Source organism: Phragmites australis, chromosome 18 (assembly GCF_958298935.1).
Source record: "Phragmites australis chromosome 18, lpPhrAust1.1, whole genome shotgun sequence".
NCBI classification, from domain to species: domain Eukaryota; kingdom Viridiplantae; phylum Streptophyta; class Magnoliopsida; order Poales; family Poaceae; genus Phragmites; species Phragmites australis.
Window position 1 is genome coordinate 26,100,043 of NC_084938.1, and position 19,336 is coordinate 26,119,378.

At 41.9% G+C, this 19,336-nt stretch overlaps 2 protein-coding genes and 1 pseudogene across 3 annotated transcripts; 1 reads left to right on the forward strand and 2 right to left on the reverse strand.

Annotated features, from left to right (window-relative positions):
• Positions 1-1,014: 1,014 nt before the first annotated feature.
• Positions 1,015-8,762, forward strand: LOC133899216 (isoamylase SU1, chloroplastic-like). Its single transcript, XM_062340189.1, is given in 19 exon segments — positions 1,015-1,526; positions 1,645-1,830; positions 1,945-2,037; positions 2,358-2,510; positions 2,827-2,903; positions 3,152-3,194; positions 3,196-3,294; positions 3,391-3,498; positions 3,593-3,678; positions 4,029-4,100; positions 4,175-4,301; positions 4,572-4,658; positions 5,559-5,651; positions 6,212-6,370; positions 7,271-7,354; positions 7,828-7,908; positions 7,993-8,075; positions 8,195-8,312; positions 8,440-8,762. Coding segments are annotated over 19 exon segments (2,355 nt in total). The 5' UTR covers positions 1,015-1,178; the 3' UTR covers positions 8,698-8,762.
• Positions 8,763-9,301: 539 nt separating this feature from the next.
• On the reverse strand, positions 9,302-11,242 carry LOC133899348 (putative disease resistance protein RGA3; annotated as a pseudogene).
• A 2,680-nt stretch (positions 11,243-13,922) lies between these two features.
• On the reverse strand, positions 13,923-14,887 carry LOC133898346 (protein PHOTOSYSTEM I ASSEMBLY 2, chloroplastic-like). Of its 2 annotated transcripts, none has more exons than XM_062339013.1 (3): positions 14,612-14,887; positions 14,323-14,484; positions 13,923-14,244 (listed from the first exon to the last, which is right to left on the reverse strand). In XM_062339013.1, exons 1-3 carry the CDS (start codon positions 14,813-14,815, stop codon positions 14,173-14,175), a joined length of 438 nt encoding a protein of 145 aa, XP_062194997.1. In that variant the 5' UTR covers positions 14,816-14,887; the 3' UTR covers positions 13,923-14,172. The 2 variants fall into 2 exon arrangements, with proteins under 2 accessions (XP_062194997.1, XP_062194998.1); XM_062339014.1 differs by having other exon boundaries at positions 14,323-14,451; positions 14,612-14,882.
• Positions 14,888-19,336: the final 4,449 nt, after the last annotated feature.

Genomic DNA, 19,336 nt, shown 5'->3' on the forward strand with positions numbered 1-19,336 from the left:
GTGCACGTACGGTTCGTGACACTCGAACCTGAGATCTCTCAACTTACGCGATACGTTCTTACCGTCCCGCCACAAAAGTACTAGTGATACATTTTCATCTCTTCCGTCTAAAACTTTAAATGATTATTTGAAGATTTGAATGATTTCAAATGAAAAGTTTTCAACTATAAAATTGTAGATCTTGTCGGAATCTATATGGTTCGTTTGAAAAAATTATGAATTATGTGACCTGCTTCCGGAGACGATTCACATAAGGAACGTTTCTGTAAATGATCTTTTACACATGTGGCTTCTTATATTGTCCGCCTATAAAACTTGTACAATTACCATAGACGACTGTCCTATACAGTCACCTCTAGAATGAACATTTTACACATATGACTTCTTATGTCGTTCGTCTCTTAAAATCAACTATTATCACATGTGACTGTCGTAAACACCTATATATGAAAATTTATTTTTACAGGTGATCTAAAACCATAAGAGGTTCTTGTCAACTACTCAAACGATTTATTATATAAACCGTCTATAAAAAGACACCTTAAATATTCTGAAAAGTAGTTTTTTACGGTGGCCCATACATGTCCGTGCAACAATTTTATGTCTTTTTTCTTTTTAAAGAAATTCCGTTTCCCATAGAAGCACGCTACATATCATAAGCTTACGTAACCGTGTTAACTTTTCTTTTCCAATTGTTACATAATCTATGACAAAAACAAACTCAATAAGAAAATAAACAACATATATTTTTCTTTTAATAGAGGATAGAATCAACCTTAGCCTTCAAATAGAAATCAAATAGATAACATTCACTTTATGTTTATACCTATGTACTTAGTTCACGATCGAGATTTCCTTAGGAAAAAAGCGAAAAATATCTGATTTCCCGGCATGCGGCCCCACGCAGCGGCAGGTCCAAGTGGACGGTCAGACTGTGATAACACGAAAGGCGACGCTACCGGCTGTCCCACCATGTCAGCGAGCGAGCCCGCGCGCAAAGCGTGATCCCTCGCAGGCTCACACCATCGCGCACACCCGCACGCGGGCGGCCACGCTCCGCACGGGAGCCGAGGCGAGTGCGAAGCCCCACGTGGCGGACAGACCACTCCACCTCGTCACGCTCCTCTCACCGACGAAGCCGATCGATCAGTTCACAGAAGCTGGAACCGGGTTCCCCCATGGCGCAGCTCCCCTGCCTCTACGCCGCGCGCCCGTTGCTCGCCGTGGCCGCTGGGCGCCGGCCGTGTCGGTGGCACGGCCCGCGCGGCGGCGTACGGCGGCGGCCCAACGCGGGAAGCGGGGTCGTGGGGGTCCGCGCCGCGGCGGTGGAGGCGGTGGTCGAAGAGGAGGGGGACGCGGAGGAGAAGGTGGAGAGGTACGCGCTGGGCGGCACGTGCAAGGTGCTCGCGGGAATGCCCGCGCCGCTGGGCGCCACCGCGCTCGCCGGCGGGGTCAACTTCGCCGTCTACTCCGGCGGGGCTTCCGCCGCGGCGTTGTGCCTGTTCACGCCCGACGATATCAAGGCGGTGGGCTTTCCATCATTCCTCTGAGTAGAATTTAGCAATGCATGCTGTTTGCAATTTTGATTCGTTGCATCCCTGGTTTCGATGCTGAATTGAGTTTTGTGTCGCTTGGATGGTGCAGAATAGGGTCACTGAGGAGGTTCCCCTTGATCCCCTGCTCAACCGGACGGGGAATGTGTGGCATGTGTTTATCCAAGGGGAGCAGCTGCACACCATGCTCTATGGCTACAGGTTTGATGGCGTGTTCGCCCCTGAGCGCGGTCTGTACTACGATGTGTCCAATGTTGTGGTGGATCCTTATGCTAAGGTGACACATTAATTGGCTTTACTTTGATAAGCTTGCAAGTTGTGTCGGTGTGACCAAGGATAGTAATTAAATGGCAGGTGCTTACTCACCTACATGTTTTTGGAATTCCTCTAGGCAGTTATAAGCCGAGGTGAGTACGGTGTTCCGGCACCTGGAGGCGATTGCTGGCCTCAAATGGCTGGCATGGTCCCTCTTCCATATACTACGGTATGCCTGAATTACTGAATGTTAAGATCCTTTCCCATTTGTTTCTTGTTTTCCTTTCAGTTCTTCCCCTGTCTCCCCTTGTACTACCATGTCTGACACAACCATGATTAAATAACTGGAAAAAATATAAGCATATATTTGGTTGCTGAAAAGTTTGACTAATTAGAAGCACAAGAGCTAGCTGATGTAGGATAAGACCACTGATTGTATTAATCAATTTAATTTCTGTTTGCAACTGGAAATGAAGTGAAATAACATCTACTGCTTCTTATTGCTATCTTTGTTATTTTATTTCACAAGATAAATGTTTGCATTTGCAGTTTGATTGGCAAGGTGATCTACCCCTAAGATATCATCAGAAGGACCTTGTAATATATGAAATGCACTTGCGTGGATTCACAAAGCATGATTCAAGCAACATAGAACATCCAGGAACTTACATTGGTGCTGTATCAAAGCTTAACTATCTGAAGGTACAATTGCCAACAGCCTAATAAGACTTTTCAGAAGGTCTTCACTTACATTTGGTTAGATATGTGTTGCTTTTGCAAAGGAACATTTTTCTAATACTTCACCATAAAGGCATAAACATGTATTTTTGAAGAGCAATACTTTTCATTCTGATATTGTTCATTAAATTTGGTGTATGTGTTGTTCATTGGCTTGCCAACTATCACTTGAACACTTTACCGAGTAACTTTACGAGTCAACTCACTTGTGGCCGTTTTTTGGCATTTATCTATGCGTTAATGACTGAAAAAATTTGATCTTGGAAAACTCCCTCTACAGGACCTTGGAGTGAATTGTGTAGAGTTAATTCCCTGCCATGAGTTCAACGAGCTGGAGTACTTCAGTTCCCCTTCCAAGTATGTGGAGTTGAATCCAGTAGTTCCATTCCAGCAGTTTTGTCCCTGAAGAGCAAACATTTATAATTTATTCAATAAGATTGTATATGGCGTTTGCCCCTTTTATATTGCATACTTTTGCCTTTTCTTTTGCACCTCCAGACTCGCTAATGTGGACTCTAATTGTGCCCCTTACTCTTCCTGTTTATATGTATATGTGTTTTTACATGATCATGATTGGCAATATTCTTCTCATTGGATTGTATCAGGATGAACTTCTGGGGATATTCTACGATAAACTTTTTCTCACCAATTGACAAGGTATTCGTCAGGTGGCGTAAGCAACTATGGGCATGATGCCATAAATGAATTTAAAACTTTTGTAAGAGAGGCTCATAAACGGGGAATTGAGGTGACCAAGTTGATTTAAATTCTTGACTCAACGCTTACCTAGTAGCTGCTTCCTTTTCAACATATCATTTTTGACATGAAGATATGTTATTGTTAGGTGATCATGGATGTTGTCTTCAATCATACAGCTGAGGGTAACGAGAAGGGTCCGATATTATCATTTAGGGGTATAGATAATAGTACGTACTACATGCTTGCACCTAAGGTGAGAAACATTGCTCGTCTTGTAATTATTCTTTCATGGGTTCATGGAGTATACTTTTATTTTGTAATTCTTTCATAGGCATTTTTTTGTGCAGGGAGAGTTTTATAATTATTCTGGTTGTGGAAATACCTTCAATTGTAATCATCCGGTAGTCCGTGAATTTATTGTAGATTGCTTGAGGTACAATTATAAATTTAACTTGCATTAAATCGTTCTTAATTTCCTTGCGCTGCTTGTCATTCTACTGGAAGTTGCAAGTTTTTTGAGGGAACACACTCCGGTCATTAGCATATTGTAATTTGAAAGAAAGTTAGCTGTGTTGATGCTTTGCTGCCTGAATATATAAACATTTTGAATTTCTTATATTCCAATAAAACAGGGAAACAAGCTATATAATCTCACTATTTTTTGGATGTGAATACATAAATAATAATCTTTGAACAGATATTGGTGCATTGCGTATTGGTGTTTAAACTATATTCTTGTGATGGCAAACATTTATGCACTACTGACTAAGTTTGATGTTGCAGATACTGGGTAACAGAAATGCATGTTGATGGTTTTCGTTTTGACCTTGCATCTATAATGACCAGAGGATGCGGGTAAGATGACATTCATATACTTTCATTGTATTTTGCCTTTGGAGACATTTCTTAAGTTAACCTTTTTCCCCCAGTCTATGGGATCCAGTTAATGTGTATGGAAGTCCAATAGAAGGTGACATGATTACAACAGGGACTCCTCTTGTTGCCCCACCACTAGTTGACATGATTAGCAACGACCCGATTCTTGGAGGTGTCAAGGTAGCTGTTGTATTTTATATGTGTTATCTATCTACACATACTAAAGATAAGAATCCATCTAGCAGTATTGAAGATGGGTACATTTTCTGTGTAACTATAACTAATTGCTGTTACCTCCTGTTTGATGCTTATGGGTAATCATTAGGTGTCTTCATTTCTGCATGAAACAGACCGACTGTTAAATATGCAGAATATATAGTAGTTGACAACCTTAACATATTATTGTTTCCTTGGGAGTTCCTCTCACTACTTCCCCCATTGCAATTATAGCTCATTGCTGAAGCATGGGATGCAGGAGGCCTCTATCAAGTAGGCCATTTTCCTCACTGGAACATTTGGTCAGAGTGGAACGGGAAGGTAAGAACTGTATACTTTCAGCTAATTAAAAGTCTGTTTGCTACTTTGCTAAAAGAACAAATGATGTCTCGTCAAATACCAAATATAAGTTTCAACGGAAGGTAAGAACCGTATACTTTCAGCTAATTAAAAGTCCGTTTGCTACTTTGCAAAAGACCAAATGGTGTCTCATCAAATACCAAATATAAGTTTCAATTGGGACATATTAAATAGAGAAGTGCTTCTATGCTCTCCCACCAAAAGTTGCAGGGATCTAAAAACACTTACAGTTAGTTTTTTCTACGGTCAAATCAGTAATTTAGCATGGTAATTAGGATAAACCGATAGAGTATGGATGCAACCAAAACCCACATTCAGGCCCAAGTAGCAAACAGACTTTGAGGGCCTGTTTGGCCAAGCTCTGGCTTCGCTTGAAGAAGCTGGCTCCAAAGAAGCTGAGCCTCGAATTGGATGCTTCAATCTCATAGTTTGTTTTGCACTCTAGAGAGCTGGCTCCAAAGAGCCCGAGCATTATATGCTTAGGAATTCAGAACCCTTTTTTTTTTTTTTACCATTTTCTCCGGGTCTGGCAGAAAAGCCTAGCTGGCCAAACGACACCTAAATAATTCAGCATTTGTTGGACTGAAATTTCAAATGAAAAGAAAATGTATTTGTAAACATATAAGAAATATAACATAAGAATGGACTGTTGAAATGCATGTTTCAAATAACAGCCTTACTGAAAAACATCAGGTAAGTGTGCATTGTTTTTATCAGGGAATGATGCTGATGAAGTTTTGAGAATGAACACATGATCTTTTGCATCCATCTTCAACTAAACCAACATCTGACAAATTTCCCATTCCTTCTCTATAGTTATTTTTTTCACCAAAGTACTGATTTGCATTGTTCTTTCCTCAGTATCGTGATACTGTGCGTCAGTTCATCAAAGGCACAGATGGATTTGCTGGTGCTTTTGCTGAATGTCTATGTGGAAGTCCACAGTTATACCAGGTATGTAACATGAATACCCATCAGTGAGAACAGTGCTACATAATCTGAACAGATTCTTTTAAAAGTACTGGGTGGTGGTACAGGTATATACACAAATAACATAATATGACAATTGATACATTTCAGCCTAGAAGTATAACACAAGTTCCGCATTATATGTATTAGTATAACCTTTAACATCCAACCTGCAAGTGAAAGATGGCATGCCTTTTCTTTCGTATCTAGTGGACATTTGCAAGCCAAGCCATTGAAAATTTCTACAAATATACTTTTTTTCTGGATGAGAAGAAGCAACAGTAAATTTCATATATGGGGCCGTACTAGAAGCCTTTTGAAAAGATTGTATTAAAAAAATGAAATAATGTAATGCCAGCTTTATTTATATTTGAGGCAAACGTCAATAATAAACTGCTGAATACTTCGCTTTGTTACTGCAAGTTTTCTTTAATTTTTGCTCTTCTTGGAAGTAGTAATGCATGTTTTGTATACAAATAGGTGGCGCATTATTTGTATACGAATAATAGCGTGGTATTCACAGTTGCATACTTTTTATTAATCAGGCAGGGGGGAGGAAGCCTTGGCACAGTGTTAACTTTGTATGTGCACATGATGGATTTACACTGGCTGATTTGGTGACATACAATAACAAGTACAACTTGTCTAATGGTGAGGACAACAGAGATGGGGAAAATCATAATTTTAGCTGGAATTGTGGGGAGGTAATTCTGATATCTCATATGCTTTTGTGTCTCTTGCAACTTGTTTATCTCTTGTCAAATGTCTGGCAAATGACCTTGTGATGCTTTTCTCCATGGCTAAGCCATCAGTATTATAATGGTTTTGCCTGTCACATGTTATGGTTTGTACACCTGCATTCCTAGAGACAACTCACCTTTTGTATTGTACAACAACAACAACAACAACAAAGCCTTTCAGTCCCAAACAAGTTGGGGTAGGCTAGAGATGAAACCCATAAGATCTTGCAAGTCTAGTCATGGCTCTGGTACGTGGATAGCTAACTTCCACGCACCCCTGTCCATGGCTAGTTCTTTGGTGATATTCCAGTCTTTCAGATCCCTCTTTACAGACTCCTCCCATGTCAAGTTTGGTCTACCTCGACCTCTCTTGACATTATCCGCACGCTTTATTCTTCCGCTATGTACAGGCGCTTCTGAGGGCCTGCGCTGTATATGCCCAAACCATCTCAAACGATGTTGGACAAGCTTCTCTTCAATTGGTGCTACACCAACTCTATCACGTATGTCCTCATTCCGAACCCGATCCTTTTTTGTGTGGCCACACATCCATCTCAGTATGCGCATCTCCGCTACACTCAACCGTTGGACATGTTGCCTTTTAGTTGGCCAACCTTTTGTATTGTACATGAGCAGTAAATGTGTTAGAGCTAAAGATTGGCACAGGCTAGTCATTGATACTACTGAGAAAACATATGCGGAGAATCACTAGAATTTGATGAACTACCTCCCTGCAGGGTGCAGACCTGTGCTATGTGAATTATTTAAAACAATGTATCTTGCTTCCAGCTAAATTTATGTGGCAAGTATACACAGAATTATCCTGTAGTAGCACACATTTACAATTTCATGTGAACAATGCAGGAAGGAGAATTCGCAAGCCTGTCAGTCAGAAGATTGAGGAAGAGGCAAATGCGCAATTTCTTTGTTTGTCTTATGGTTTCTCAAGTAAGAATTATTGTGCAATATCTGTAATAGCTTGTGTTTGCAAGGAAAGTCTGTCAATGGTTCAATCCTTGTGGTACTTCGCCACCTAATAAAAGGGTTACTAGGTTATGTCACTAATTACTACAAGAACTGTGTTTTTCAAAAGATTATGCAATGCTGTATTGAGTATTCAACCGGATGCCTTTGTACATAGTAAACTTATGGTTACTGAAACAGAAATAATTGATAATGTTGGATCTGAAACGTCATCATCTACTCAATGGAATTAATATGACCTGAATTTGCCCCTGTACATCATTTGTCTGCAAAGATTTCAGTTTTTACTCCTAGATGCTAATCTAGGAGTAAGGTTGAAGTGGTGCTGAGCTCACAGTTTTTACTCTTACATGCTAATCTGCCAAGGTTGAAGCTTTAACTCCACTTTCTGCAGTATTTCGTACCTTCTAAATTGTTTTTGTTTTCCCAATCTTTAGGGAGTTCCAATGTTCTACATGGGCGATGAATATGGCCATACAAAGGAAGGGAACAACAATACATACTGCCATGACCACTATGTCAGTTCAATGTGATCATGTATTTTTCCACTCAATTTCCTTTACATTCTTGCAATCCTTCATCTCGTTATGCTAGTTGTGCAGGTCAATTATTTCCGTTGGGATAAAAAGGAAGAACAATCCTCCGACTTGTACAGATTTTGCCGCCTCATGACCAAATTCCGAAGGTAAATACTCTTTCCACTGAATAATTTCTACGCGTAACCAATGATGATGCCTCTGTTTGCTAAATGACAGTTTACGTCGCTCATATTGCCTATTCATGTTCTCTTGATGTCAACTACAGAGAATGTGAGTCTCTTGGCCTTGAGGACTTCCCAACAGCAGAACGGTTGCAATGGCACGGTCATCAGCCTGGGAAGCCTGACTGGTCGGAGGCAAGCCGATTCGTTGCCTGCTCCATGGTAAACATAACACACTCACGCATCACCAAAATTATTCAAAGAATCATTTCTACGAACTACCATAAAGTAAAGTGAGGAGATACATTTCTAAAGTTACAAATTATTTTTCATGTATTTATGACCACAGAAGGATGAAACAAAATGCGAGATCTATGTGGCCTTCAACACCAGTCACCTGCCAGTGGTTGTTGGACTTCCAGAGCGCCCAGGGTACCGATGGGAGCTGGTGGTGGACACAGGCAAGCAAGCACCATATGACTTCCTCACCGATGACCTACCAGATCACGCTCTAACCATCCACCAGTTCTCTCATTTCCTCAACTCCAACCTCTACCCTATGCTCAGCTACTCTTCCATCATCCTTGTACTGCGCCCTGATGTTTGAAAGAACAAAGTACAATATAGAATATAGAATATAGCTCTCTAGCATATCATGCAAGGCGTTTGTTTGCTCTTGCCTCAGTAGTTTTAATCAATCAAGTCTTTTGATTTAGAATGCCTAAAAAATAGAAATCTAAATCACATGAATCAATTTAACATCTACCTTAGTCTATAGGGATTAGGAGAAATGAAAGAAATAAAATAACGCATCACCATACGATGAGATTCGTGTATGTTAAGATTTGTGTTGAAAATGTATGTGAAGAAGAGTTATAGGGTAGGTAAGAGAAATAACGAAGGAATAAGTATTATGTAGGAGGGATGTACATGTGGATATAGAATATGCAGAATCGTATTGTACAGGTGGGGTAGAGGAAGGATTTCCTCGGCTGGTGAGCCCTCCCGCCCCAGGTTGGCACACTGCGAAATATGCAGGGATGGAAGGCGAGCCAAGCATCGGAGCTCCTCCACTGGCCAGCGGACAATGTTGCAGCATGATGAGACAACCAATTCTTCAACAAAGCCAAAGCAAAGCCCGAGATGCAGTTTGGACAAACTGAATACCGATGCGAAGCCGTCGTCACCCTCTGTCTCCACACTTTGCAGGCTTTCCTGGTCCTCTAGAGGCATCGCCATGTTCGCCAGCAACGCAACCTTCAAGCTGACTAGTGATGGCCAAGAGCCCAAAGGGATGCTCGTAGAGACGAAACATCCGGCAGAGTAACTGATACAGGTTAGATGTGTGAGAACTGGGCTCTCCAGGAGAGCTGCAAGTTTACAACAATCGTAGATTCTGAGCTCTTCGAGCTAGGGAAACATCACCGAGCTATTAGGCTCCCCTGCACTGTTTTCTGCCCATCTCTCTAGCTCCGGTAAATAATAGAACTCCATCCTCATCAACTTCGGGAAAAATATGCAGAGGTACTGCATCCTTCAGCTTCTACATCGACGTTCTTGCATAACGTGGTCAGGCTGAACATGTTCGATGAAAACAAATGTTCAAGAGAAGATGACAACCATACTATTGGTAGATCCTCGCATCTTGGGCAGTTAGAAATAACGAGTTCGCTTAAGCACTGAAACATTTGAGGGCCTCTCATCCATTGTGAGATTTTGTGTCCACCATAACCCTATACCTCCAAAATTTTGAGCTTTTCATGAGGTACAAGAGATTCCAGTACTACTTCCTCATTACTGATCACCTCATCATTTCTAGGAATGTCACTTTGTTTGCGGTCCCAATACAACGACAATTCACTTATATTATGTTTCTCACGGAGATTGGCCTTTGATCCACTATTTACTCTTCTCAAATTGTACAGTTCCAACCTGTTGCTAAGCTGTCGCAGATCTTGGAGCTCCTCGATTCCACAACCATCTTTAGTGTCCACAACAAATGTTGTCAGTGTGTGAAGGTTGTGCAGTAGACTAAGTTTTGGAGGCGTTCGTTCCAAATCATCACATCCCAAAAGAAGAATATGTCTGAGCTTCCTCATAGTAGTTATACCTTCCGGTAAGTATCGTAGCATGTAGCAGTTGTTTAGCCTTAATGTCTGCAACTGCAAGTGATAAAGCATGCATATTGAACTTGGCAATCTAACAACATCAGACCTAGAAAGATCAAGATATCGTAAACGTGGCGTATTCATGAACTGACTGTGGAAACTGGCAGGATGGTCCATGGTTGGATCAACATGTTCTTCTCCATCTCACGGTCCTTCAGGAAGACTGCACAAAAGGCAAAGCATTGCTTCATTTCAGATGGCAAGTGCATGTAGCTCAATTTGAGTATGGATAGGATTTCATCTTTGCCGCTAATGGTATCGCCCAAATTGCTCCCTGCAATGGCCTCCCATTCTTGGACCTGTTGCTTTGAGCTCATCAAGCCACCCATTATCTTCAGAGCAAGAGGCAGTCCCTCACACTTGTCGACGATACAGTCTGCCAGCTGCGACCAACTCTGCTTGCTTTTGTACTCCTTTATTGAATGCTTTCTTTGAGAACAATTTGCAGGAATTATCCTCACTAAGCCATGCTAGCTCATAGGGTGGAAGGGTGCCCATTATAGAGGCAACTTGTGGGCTTCGACTAGTGACAACTATGATGCTTCCTGTTCCACCAATAGAAGAACACAATAGTGGCTTCAGGTCGTCCTCCCACTTTGGCTGCTCTTCGCTCCACACATCGTTAAGAATCAACAGATACCTCCTCCGGCCAATGACCTGGTGCAGATGCCCTTTCAACAGCTCGACAGTGTCAGGCAGGTCGCATCTTCCTTTCGTAGCCAATTCAATGATGGATTTCACAACGGGACAGGCGTCAAAATTTGATTGCGATACGCAGTGCCACATCTTCAACTCAAAGTGCTTCTGAACCCCCGGTCGTTGTACACCATCTTTCAAGTGTCGTCTTCCCTGAACCCCCATGCCTACTGTTAAAAGAATTAGTTAAGAGATAGATTAGCATATGCATGTAATCGTAACAATTTGTAGTCTATCTCTAACCCGCACGAACGCACAAGCACCAGGGTTGTTGGTTGCTGTTGTGATTCTGTTACCAAGGTGCGTGCACAAGCCACAAGGATTAGGAATCTTTAGGAAGTTACTAGCTACCAAAGAAGAAAAGGTACCCAGTGTTGGACTGACGGTACACAGCGACGCTCTGGCCGTAGCGATTATTTTAGCAACTAATTCTTTAAAGAAAAGAAAAAGCCATAAGCGGATGCGCATTACACAGTACATCGTTGAGCTCTTTTAGGTGCTTTCTCTGACCTCTGTAGATCTCCACATTTGATTAGGTGATATATTTGTCGATAACGGAACGTTTGTAGTGACTTCTTTAATTCCTAAGCTTCGTACCTTCGGTCTTCAGTAAACACTGTGTGAGTGCGTATATGTGGTGGTGTGAGTGTATACATGTTGTCTCGGATTTTAAAAAAAAGTCTTAAAGGTTGATTAATAGTGGTTTATTTTGCCTAATAAAAATGAATATTGTCTCTTACAATTAATAAATTCAGCTAAAAAGGAAAGTATAATAAATCACTTTATCTTTTTTAAACAAAACCATGCATGCAATCAAGGAAATCAAGGGGACCTACCAAAGAGGAAACTCCCAGCCAATTAAAGTGGCGTACATGTAAATCAAATCACAAATTTAAGCATCTCAAACAGATATTGTACTTCAAGACAAAATAGGTCGTAATATGAAATCTCAAACATCTATTTTGTGTGAAATTAGTATGATTCAAATACCAGAAATAGTTCAAATATCCCATCATAAACTTAAAGTAAAACGTTACGTTTTTTCCTTAAAGTAAAACCTTACGTTCAAATATCCCATCATAATTTTTTCTGCAAGGAGTTTCATATTTCTAAAACGATCGAAATTTTAAAGTTTAGATTTGTACAGTGTAATTCAAGGTTATAAGATATATAGAAAGAGAGAATTTTCTTCATCAATAGTAGGTGCCAAAGTATTATTTGTTTCCTTATATATAGGTTATGTAGTAATTGATGGCATTATCTTACCTCCTAGGAGGAAATAGAAATATCAACCATGGGATCAATTCGCAATGCATGACTCATGTTAACTTGGAGTACCGTAAAAAAACTCTACATCGTTGGAGTATGTTTAGAGTATTGAAAATAAAATCCCCTTTCGATCTCTTCTAAACCGAACGAATAGAGCGCGTAGCTCTTCGATTCTCCCGTCGCCCACGGCCCATCCAATCTTATTCTCCGGCGCTCCTCTGTTCGTCGATAGCTCCTCTCCCGCCAACTCTACAACTCCACTGCTACCATCATCGTATAAATCATCGGTGAAATTAAATTCGTTGTCTTCTCTCTGTCTCCGCTTCAGGCTTGAGTAAGGCATACCAAGTTCACAGTAGGGTGAAAATCCAATCTGAAGCTTGTCACCATATCTAGGACCACGGACGTACTATGTACTGATCAACCTTGGACTGAACAATCTATATTTAAGCTTGGCACCTTGATACCTGCAGCCAGAACCGAACCTCGAAGACATTGTTGTCAAGCAAAAGTCAAAATTTCCGGTGTCTTTCATCAGACCGGAGCACCAAACAAAAAGATCGAGAGGCACAACTGACTAGGGATGAAAATGGTAGAAAGAAATCATATCCTGTCCCGTTCCATTTTCTACATTTCTCAACCGTTTTTAGATTTTCGAAACTTACGTGAAATTAATTTGAAAATGGAACCGAAAATGATTTTGCTGTTTTCCCAAACTTATTGTCAAAATCTCATTTTTAATCGGAGATTTCCTGCAAGATTTCTATTTTTCAATTGAGCCCGCAGGCCACAGCCCAAACCCCAAACTAGCCTACTTCACCCAATCGGCTACCTCTTCTGTCTTCACCCGAATCTTGATCGGCCCCAAGGCTGAAGGCTCCAAGCCTCCAACCCTAGCCGACGTCCGCCCGCCCGCCCTCGCCCTGCCTGTCGCCGCCCCCGCCCTATGCACCGACCTCGACCACAAGTTCAGCCAGACGCCCGACGATGCCGCCGACCAGAGAAGTGCCTTCTGGATCCAAGTCTGTTCATCGCTTTCTCCTAAAGCCACCGTCGCCACATGCTGATGTCAATGCCAATGTCAACACATGTGCTTGTTTTGTTTGCCTCCGATGCAATCTAATGCTGTGTGAATCAATCAATAGCCTCATTGTCAATGCCCATTGCACCAATAGACCCGTGCTTTTAATTTTTTGTTATTGAAGCTTTTTGCCCTAGTTCATATTATTCAACTATCTATTAGTTGCAGTCTCTATGCTACCAATAAGACATTCTAACCGTACTGTTTTTGTGTTCGTGGAAGATTGCAGCCAGGCTCTTGTTCTGTGAAAGCCTTTTGTTCTTATGATTCAGTTAGTGCTGTCCGTCCTCACGCTTGAGCTTTGTTGTTTGAATGGGTCATGTTGGCAAGGCAGAAGTTCCTTGCAACTGCGTAATTTATTGATGCACAATTCTATGGGTCAGTATTCCCGGTTCGAATTATCGGTTCCGACCAATACTGACATATTTCGGATTGATTCGTTTTTTATGTTCCTACATTTCCTAGTTGTACTTTCTCGTTTTCAAGAGGAAGTGTAAAAATAAAAACAGTTAGAGCGTTTTTTTTTTCTGGCTGTGACTGTCCGTTTTCATCTTTAAACCTAACAAACCTCTAATCAATAGCAGTACATGAGTCACCCTAACAAAGCCTGACAAATCCTGAATCAATATGCTCCGGAAGATGATACCATGTTCCATAAATTGGTATTTCGAAATGACCAAACTAGGAGAAGGCATTGCCTGACATAAAGAGCACGAGTAGAAGTACATAGTATGCCGTTCTGCAAACATGGTCTACTAAAGACCAACCATGCAGTCACCAGCAGCAAGGAAAAGGTAAAGGCAGGAATTTTTTTTCGAAATGATCAGATGTGCAGATCTCGTCCAATAAGCCCGCTGTTCAGAGCCCATCACGATTCATTGCTCTCTGGAAAAGTGATGCACTTGTACACCCTGCATCTTGGGCACAGAATGTAGCCAGCCTGCGATGGATGAAACGTGTTCACCAGAATTCAGAAAGATGCCGGACGAGGTATGGACAAGCTTGCAGAGTCACTCACGGCTTTGCAGGTCGGGCAGCGGCGGTACACCCGGCTGGTCTCGGATTTGACGTTGTTCTTCTTCCCCTTGCAGAAGTCGCAGAGCAGCCACCCTGCGCCGCTGCACCCTTCGCAGACTACACCTTCTTCCTTGGGACAAGTCACAGAAGCACATGGAGATTGCTTCAGTTCATACAGAGGACGGCATGAATGCGTCTTTCTTGTGGCGAGCTCTGCAAGGACGTTGGCAACCGCGTACGCATGCCGCGCCTAGCTGCCAGAAAAGTGTGCGGCAGTGCAAGATACTAACCTCCGTGTCCGCCTCAACCTGCTCGGCCTCCGGTGCCGCGCCGAGCTCCCGTGGGACGGACGCGCACCCGATCCCGCCCTTTCTCCTCGCCCGCCGTGGCGGCAGCACGGCCGACACTGACGCCCGGCACGGCGGCAGCGACGTGCTGCAGCGCCAAGGGCCAATCCACCGGCCCAGGCTCGCCGCGCTGCTCCATTGCGCCATCCAGCAGGAGCTGTGCTTCCCCACCGCTCCTTCGCCTCGTGTGGATAAAATTACGAGGGAAAGGCTCTCGCACTCTGACACCCGGACCCCACGCGAATCCACTCCACCTCGGATCGCCGCCGCCAGCAGCCACCAGTCCAGCACAGTCAATGAGTCAACTCTCAAGCCTGACGCCGGGGCCCACACAAGATCCGACTGGAGCAGCTGTTCCGCGAGTCAGCTTGGAGTCAACGCGCCAGTCTGGAGCGGCCGCCGCGCTCGCACCTCCTCTCCTCTTCCTCGTGGCGCTCGCCTCCGTGGTCGTTGCCCGCGTTGGTGGCAGCAAGGAGGAGGATGCCGCCTGCGACAAGGCGAACGGATTCGTATTCCCTAATATTGCTAAAGTAATGTCACCGGTGAATAATAGCGGTGATATTAACTCATCATCAACCGTTAGATCTGAAACGGGTGTATCCGATTGCTTTGCTACAGTAAAGTAATATATATAGTAAAATCGCTACAGTATTTTATTATAGTAGAATTGCTACAGTGAATATTGTTACATTATTGTTCATCCAGACTCAAATCACTGTTTGTTCCAGTGACATTGTTTCGCAATATCAAAGGATACAAGTCCGAGGTGAACCGCCCGTACAAGGCCACTCTCCGGCCGGACAGGCTGACGGTGCTCCTGAGTAGGTACTCGGAGTGGCGGCTCCCGCTCCTCCGCGCCATCGCGGGCCGGGGCAGTACTCCATGGTGCTCATTAAGTTCATGGTTCTCCGCGCCGACCTCCTCTACAAGTACTCGTGCTCACCAGAGCTCGCGGCCGCGCGCGCCGTGGTGGACCGAGAGCGCAACTACGAGGACATCCTCATGAACTTCGTCGCCGCCAAGGAGGCCGGCCAGGGGCCCGTGCTCATGGAGGTCGACAGCGTCAGGGACTGGGGCGACCCAAGGAACGACGCGAACGCTGGCTCCAGCGAGAAGGGAGGCGCGATAAAGGACATGGGGCTGAGCTCCAGAGGCGGGATGGGGCACTAGGAGAAGAGAGGGGAGTGCATCATGAAGTTCCACGAGCTGCTGGGGAGAATGCCACTGCGGTACAGCTACGGGAAGGTGGTGGAAGAGACTGTCGGCGAGCTGGGGCTGTGCAGCAAAGGCGGCTGCCTTGTCCAGCGTGACTAGCATAAATAGGTAAGTAGAAAAGGCACTGTTTATGGCGAGGATCATATATAAATGAAAGAAAACCACCCTGCCTGCCTGGAAAATGGTGTGCAGGCCAAAGAAAAGAACTTTGGAAGCTCTAAATCTTAGGGCACAAAATGAAACCCTGCTGAAGAAAAATCTACACAAATTCTTTAACATAGCAGATGTTCCATGGGTTCACATTATATGGGATAACTACTACACAAATAACCGGTGCCAGGGACAACAGCAAGAGGGTCTTTCTGGTGGAGGGTACATGATATGTGAAGCTATGTAATTTTGAATTGAATAGTTGTAAAAGTATATAACATTTCAGTTTCTTACATAAGTGGTGGATTTTAGCTTCTGAAATTTGCTTCGAAGATGGAATCATTTGTAACTCAGTCAATTGATTAGCATTGTCCATTTTGGGGATGTTCATACCATTGTCGTTTGAATCTATGATTTGCAGCATAATGGTTCCAGGATACCGAGGCAACTATTGAATAGGACAAGCTCAGCAGTGAAACCACAATGTAAGGACAATGGTAGCACAATCAAGTATGTTTGAACGTGATGTGTGCTAGGACGCACCCAAGTGAGGGTTGATATTACCATTTTATGCATGCCCCTCCTTACCCAAGACCATTGTACTAGTGAAGTAGTTGTGTCAGGCCGTGAGCTCATTGCTACATTATTTTGAGTTCAGTTTTGCTTCTAGAACTTTAGTAAGGTCTTGTTAGGTTGTTATCGCATACGACCTATTCCATAAAGAAATTAAGTTATATATGCAAGCGTTATAAATTGACTTGAGAATTTCTTTTCTAGGTTGCCTAGTTGCACTTAGTTTAAGGTGGATACGGTCACGTAATTGTGTAAGCATGTTGCTAGTTAACGATATTGGAATTGTTGCACATCAATTTATGGTTAAATTGTTGGTTGTGTACCTCGGTCATGTGTTTGGCCTTGTTGGTTAAGATGTACGCTACTGGATTATTACGATGTCATTCAAGATTCTGGATTATTTTTGCTTCTGGGACTTTGTAAGATCTTATTAGATGACGATTCATTCCGCATAGAAAGTTCTATGCGTTGTTTTGTTCTGAATGTGGTTCCATCATAGGATTTGAATTGGAAAATCAATGATGTTTATATGAGTTCTTTATGTTCCTTTTATGAATGTTAAAGCCTTAAGATTCCTAAATATTTTGGCTGTTATTTGTTGGAGAAATCCTACTAGTAGCAATATGATGTTACTAGTGTTGTAGTTTTGCTATTAGCTGATCAATTTGTTGTCTGTTTGCTAAGGTGACCAGCGCCATTTCTATGAACACTTGGTTTATTTACATTACATGCAAACATTTTATCACTATTACTGCGATTATGGAAAGGCAAGTGGGGCATTTGATAATCCTATCATCAGGGTATGATATGTTTTTTTATGTTGTGACCTAACCCCGTAGACATGCCATGCTTTGAAAGTTGTAATTTAATAGTTACTCTTGCAGAGGAAAGATTTGTTGTAGCTCTAAAAATATGAGAAAGGCATTTTGGGTTGGTAGAAGTGACAAGAAAATATAAGAAAGGCATTTTGGGCTTAGAGAAGAGTCCAAGGAAAGAATCCGGTGATTTCTCTAGAAAGGTTTGTTTGTTGCTTGTTTGTCTTTTTAGTGCTTCAGTTGTATTTTTTTACTTTTGCTCAATATAATAATTATTATACAATATTTTATGGATGCATACAATGTGAAGAATTAAATCAGTGCTCTCATCAAGGATTTTGAAGCTTATAAGATAAACATAAAGTAAGATTTTCTTTTTGTTCAACTATTGTTGAGGTCTTCTCTATGTACTAAATAATAATCATTGTGTTGTTCAGGGAGAGTTTCAATGGAGCCCCATATGGATGAAAAACTCTTTGTGGATTGTAGGATTTGTTATTACTATGTTTCATGGATTTGATCCTACTAAATCTCAAGGTACTACTGTGTTAACTCATTATATTGATTGTCCCATAGCTGTACTCTGCGCAATAGTTTTGAAACGGCCATATGAGCTCCAATAATTGTAATGGTCATATGGGCATCAATAATTATACACGTGTATGTATATTAAAAAAAAATTGACCTTAATTGTTGTAGTTAGCATTTCTGAGCCTCGAACCAAATTTGAAGAGTGGTCCCTCCAACTCTTGTTAAGGTACTTATTAATGATACACTTATTTTGTGTCACTTATTAATGATACACTGTAAATCAGAAATACATTTTGGTTTATTGGTAGATTAGGCAAGTCCTTTTGTTGGGAAAATGGGTGGCCCTAAGACCCACTAAGATGATGACCTACACCTATGCTCCGCTAAGTCACTCACATAAGTCAATTAGATCATTTTAATTTCTAGTTACTTAAAGTATTGGGTCCTTTTTACGATATGTCCATCTTCTCACTTCTGGGTGGCAGTGACAACCTTCATATGAAGCTGGCTTTCGGGTTGCAGTGACAACCTTCAGATGAAGCTCAGATCCTTATGATCTTAGGTGGCAAAGCCAATCTTTAGACATATCACAACTTAGTATGTACTAAGTACTTAAAACTAATAGCCTAAATGAGGGACAAACTACTTACAAGAAGACATTGTTTATTACAACATCATAACTATTACACAAGAATATACACAACTCTTTTCGGTGGCTATCCTAACTCTCACCCTTCTCTCTTACTCTTCTCTCACTCTAGCGCTCTCACTACCATGCTCTCCCTTATATGTGTCACAGCAAGGTTCATGGCACCTCTATTTATAGGCCAAGGGGGTTCATGCCATGATGACAAGTGTCTCCCTTATAGAGTTTTACAAGTAAAATATCTATGTTCTATATTATTCTAATTTTCTTATGATAACAATATCTAGTTGTTTCATAGAAAATATTTTGAGTCATGAGATGTGGGTAGGATTCTAGAAGTTTGTATTGCTTCTCCTCTCAACACCTTTTTATTGACATGTTTTCTTAGGAGTGTATTGAGAATGTTCTTTCTAGTTATCTTTATTTTGTTATCCAACTTAGAATTGAAATGGCATCCTCGTGGATGAAACTGCTATTCAATTGTTCTATTTTCTGTATATATGGTGTAATTTCTCTATGATTGACAATGTTAGTATGTATCAGTGAGTCATTTATTGTAGTCTATGGTATTAATCACCACAAGATGTGCCTAAAAAACTAATGATATGCCTAATTGCATGCAATAGACAAGTGTGTACTATCATCACAATAAAAATGGTGGCATCGTTACTTCAGTTAGCTCCTCATATCCATAGTTCTGATGTCATTTTAATTTTTTTACACCTTGATTATGCAACT

What these genes read in the sequence shown, in the direction of transcription:
- LOC133898346 (XM_062339013.1), bottom strand. Translation starts at nt 14,815, where the DNA reads ATGGCGCAATGGAGCAGCGCGGCGAGCCTGGGCCGGTGGATTGGCCCT. An exon ending in AGGTTGAGGCGGACACGGAG is followed by an intron (nt 14,485 to 14,611) that starts GTTAGTATCTTG and finishes TATGAACTGAAG; the next exon opens with CAATCTCCATGTGCTTCTGT. An exon ending in GCTGCCCGACCTGCAAAGCC is followed by an intron (nt 14,245 to 14,322) that starts GTGAGTGACTCT and finishes CATCCATCGCAG; the next exon opens with GCTGGCTACATTCTGTGCCC.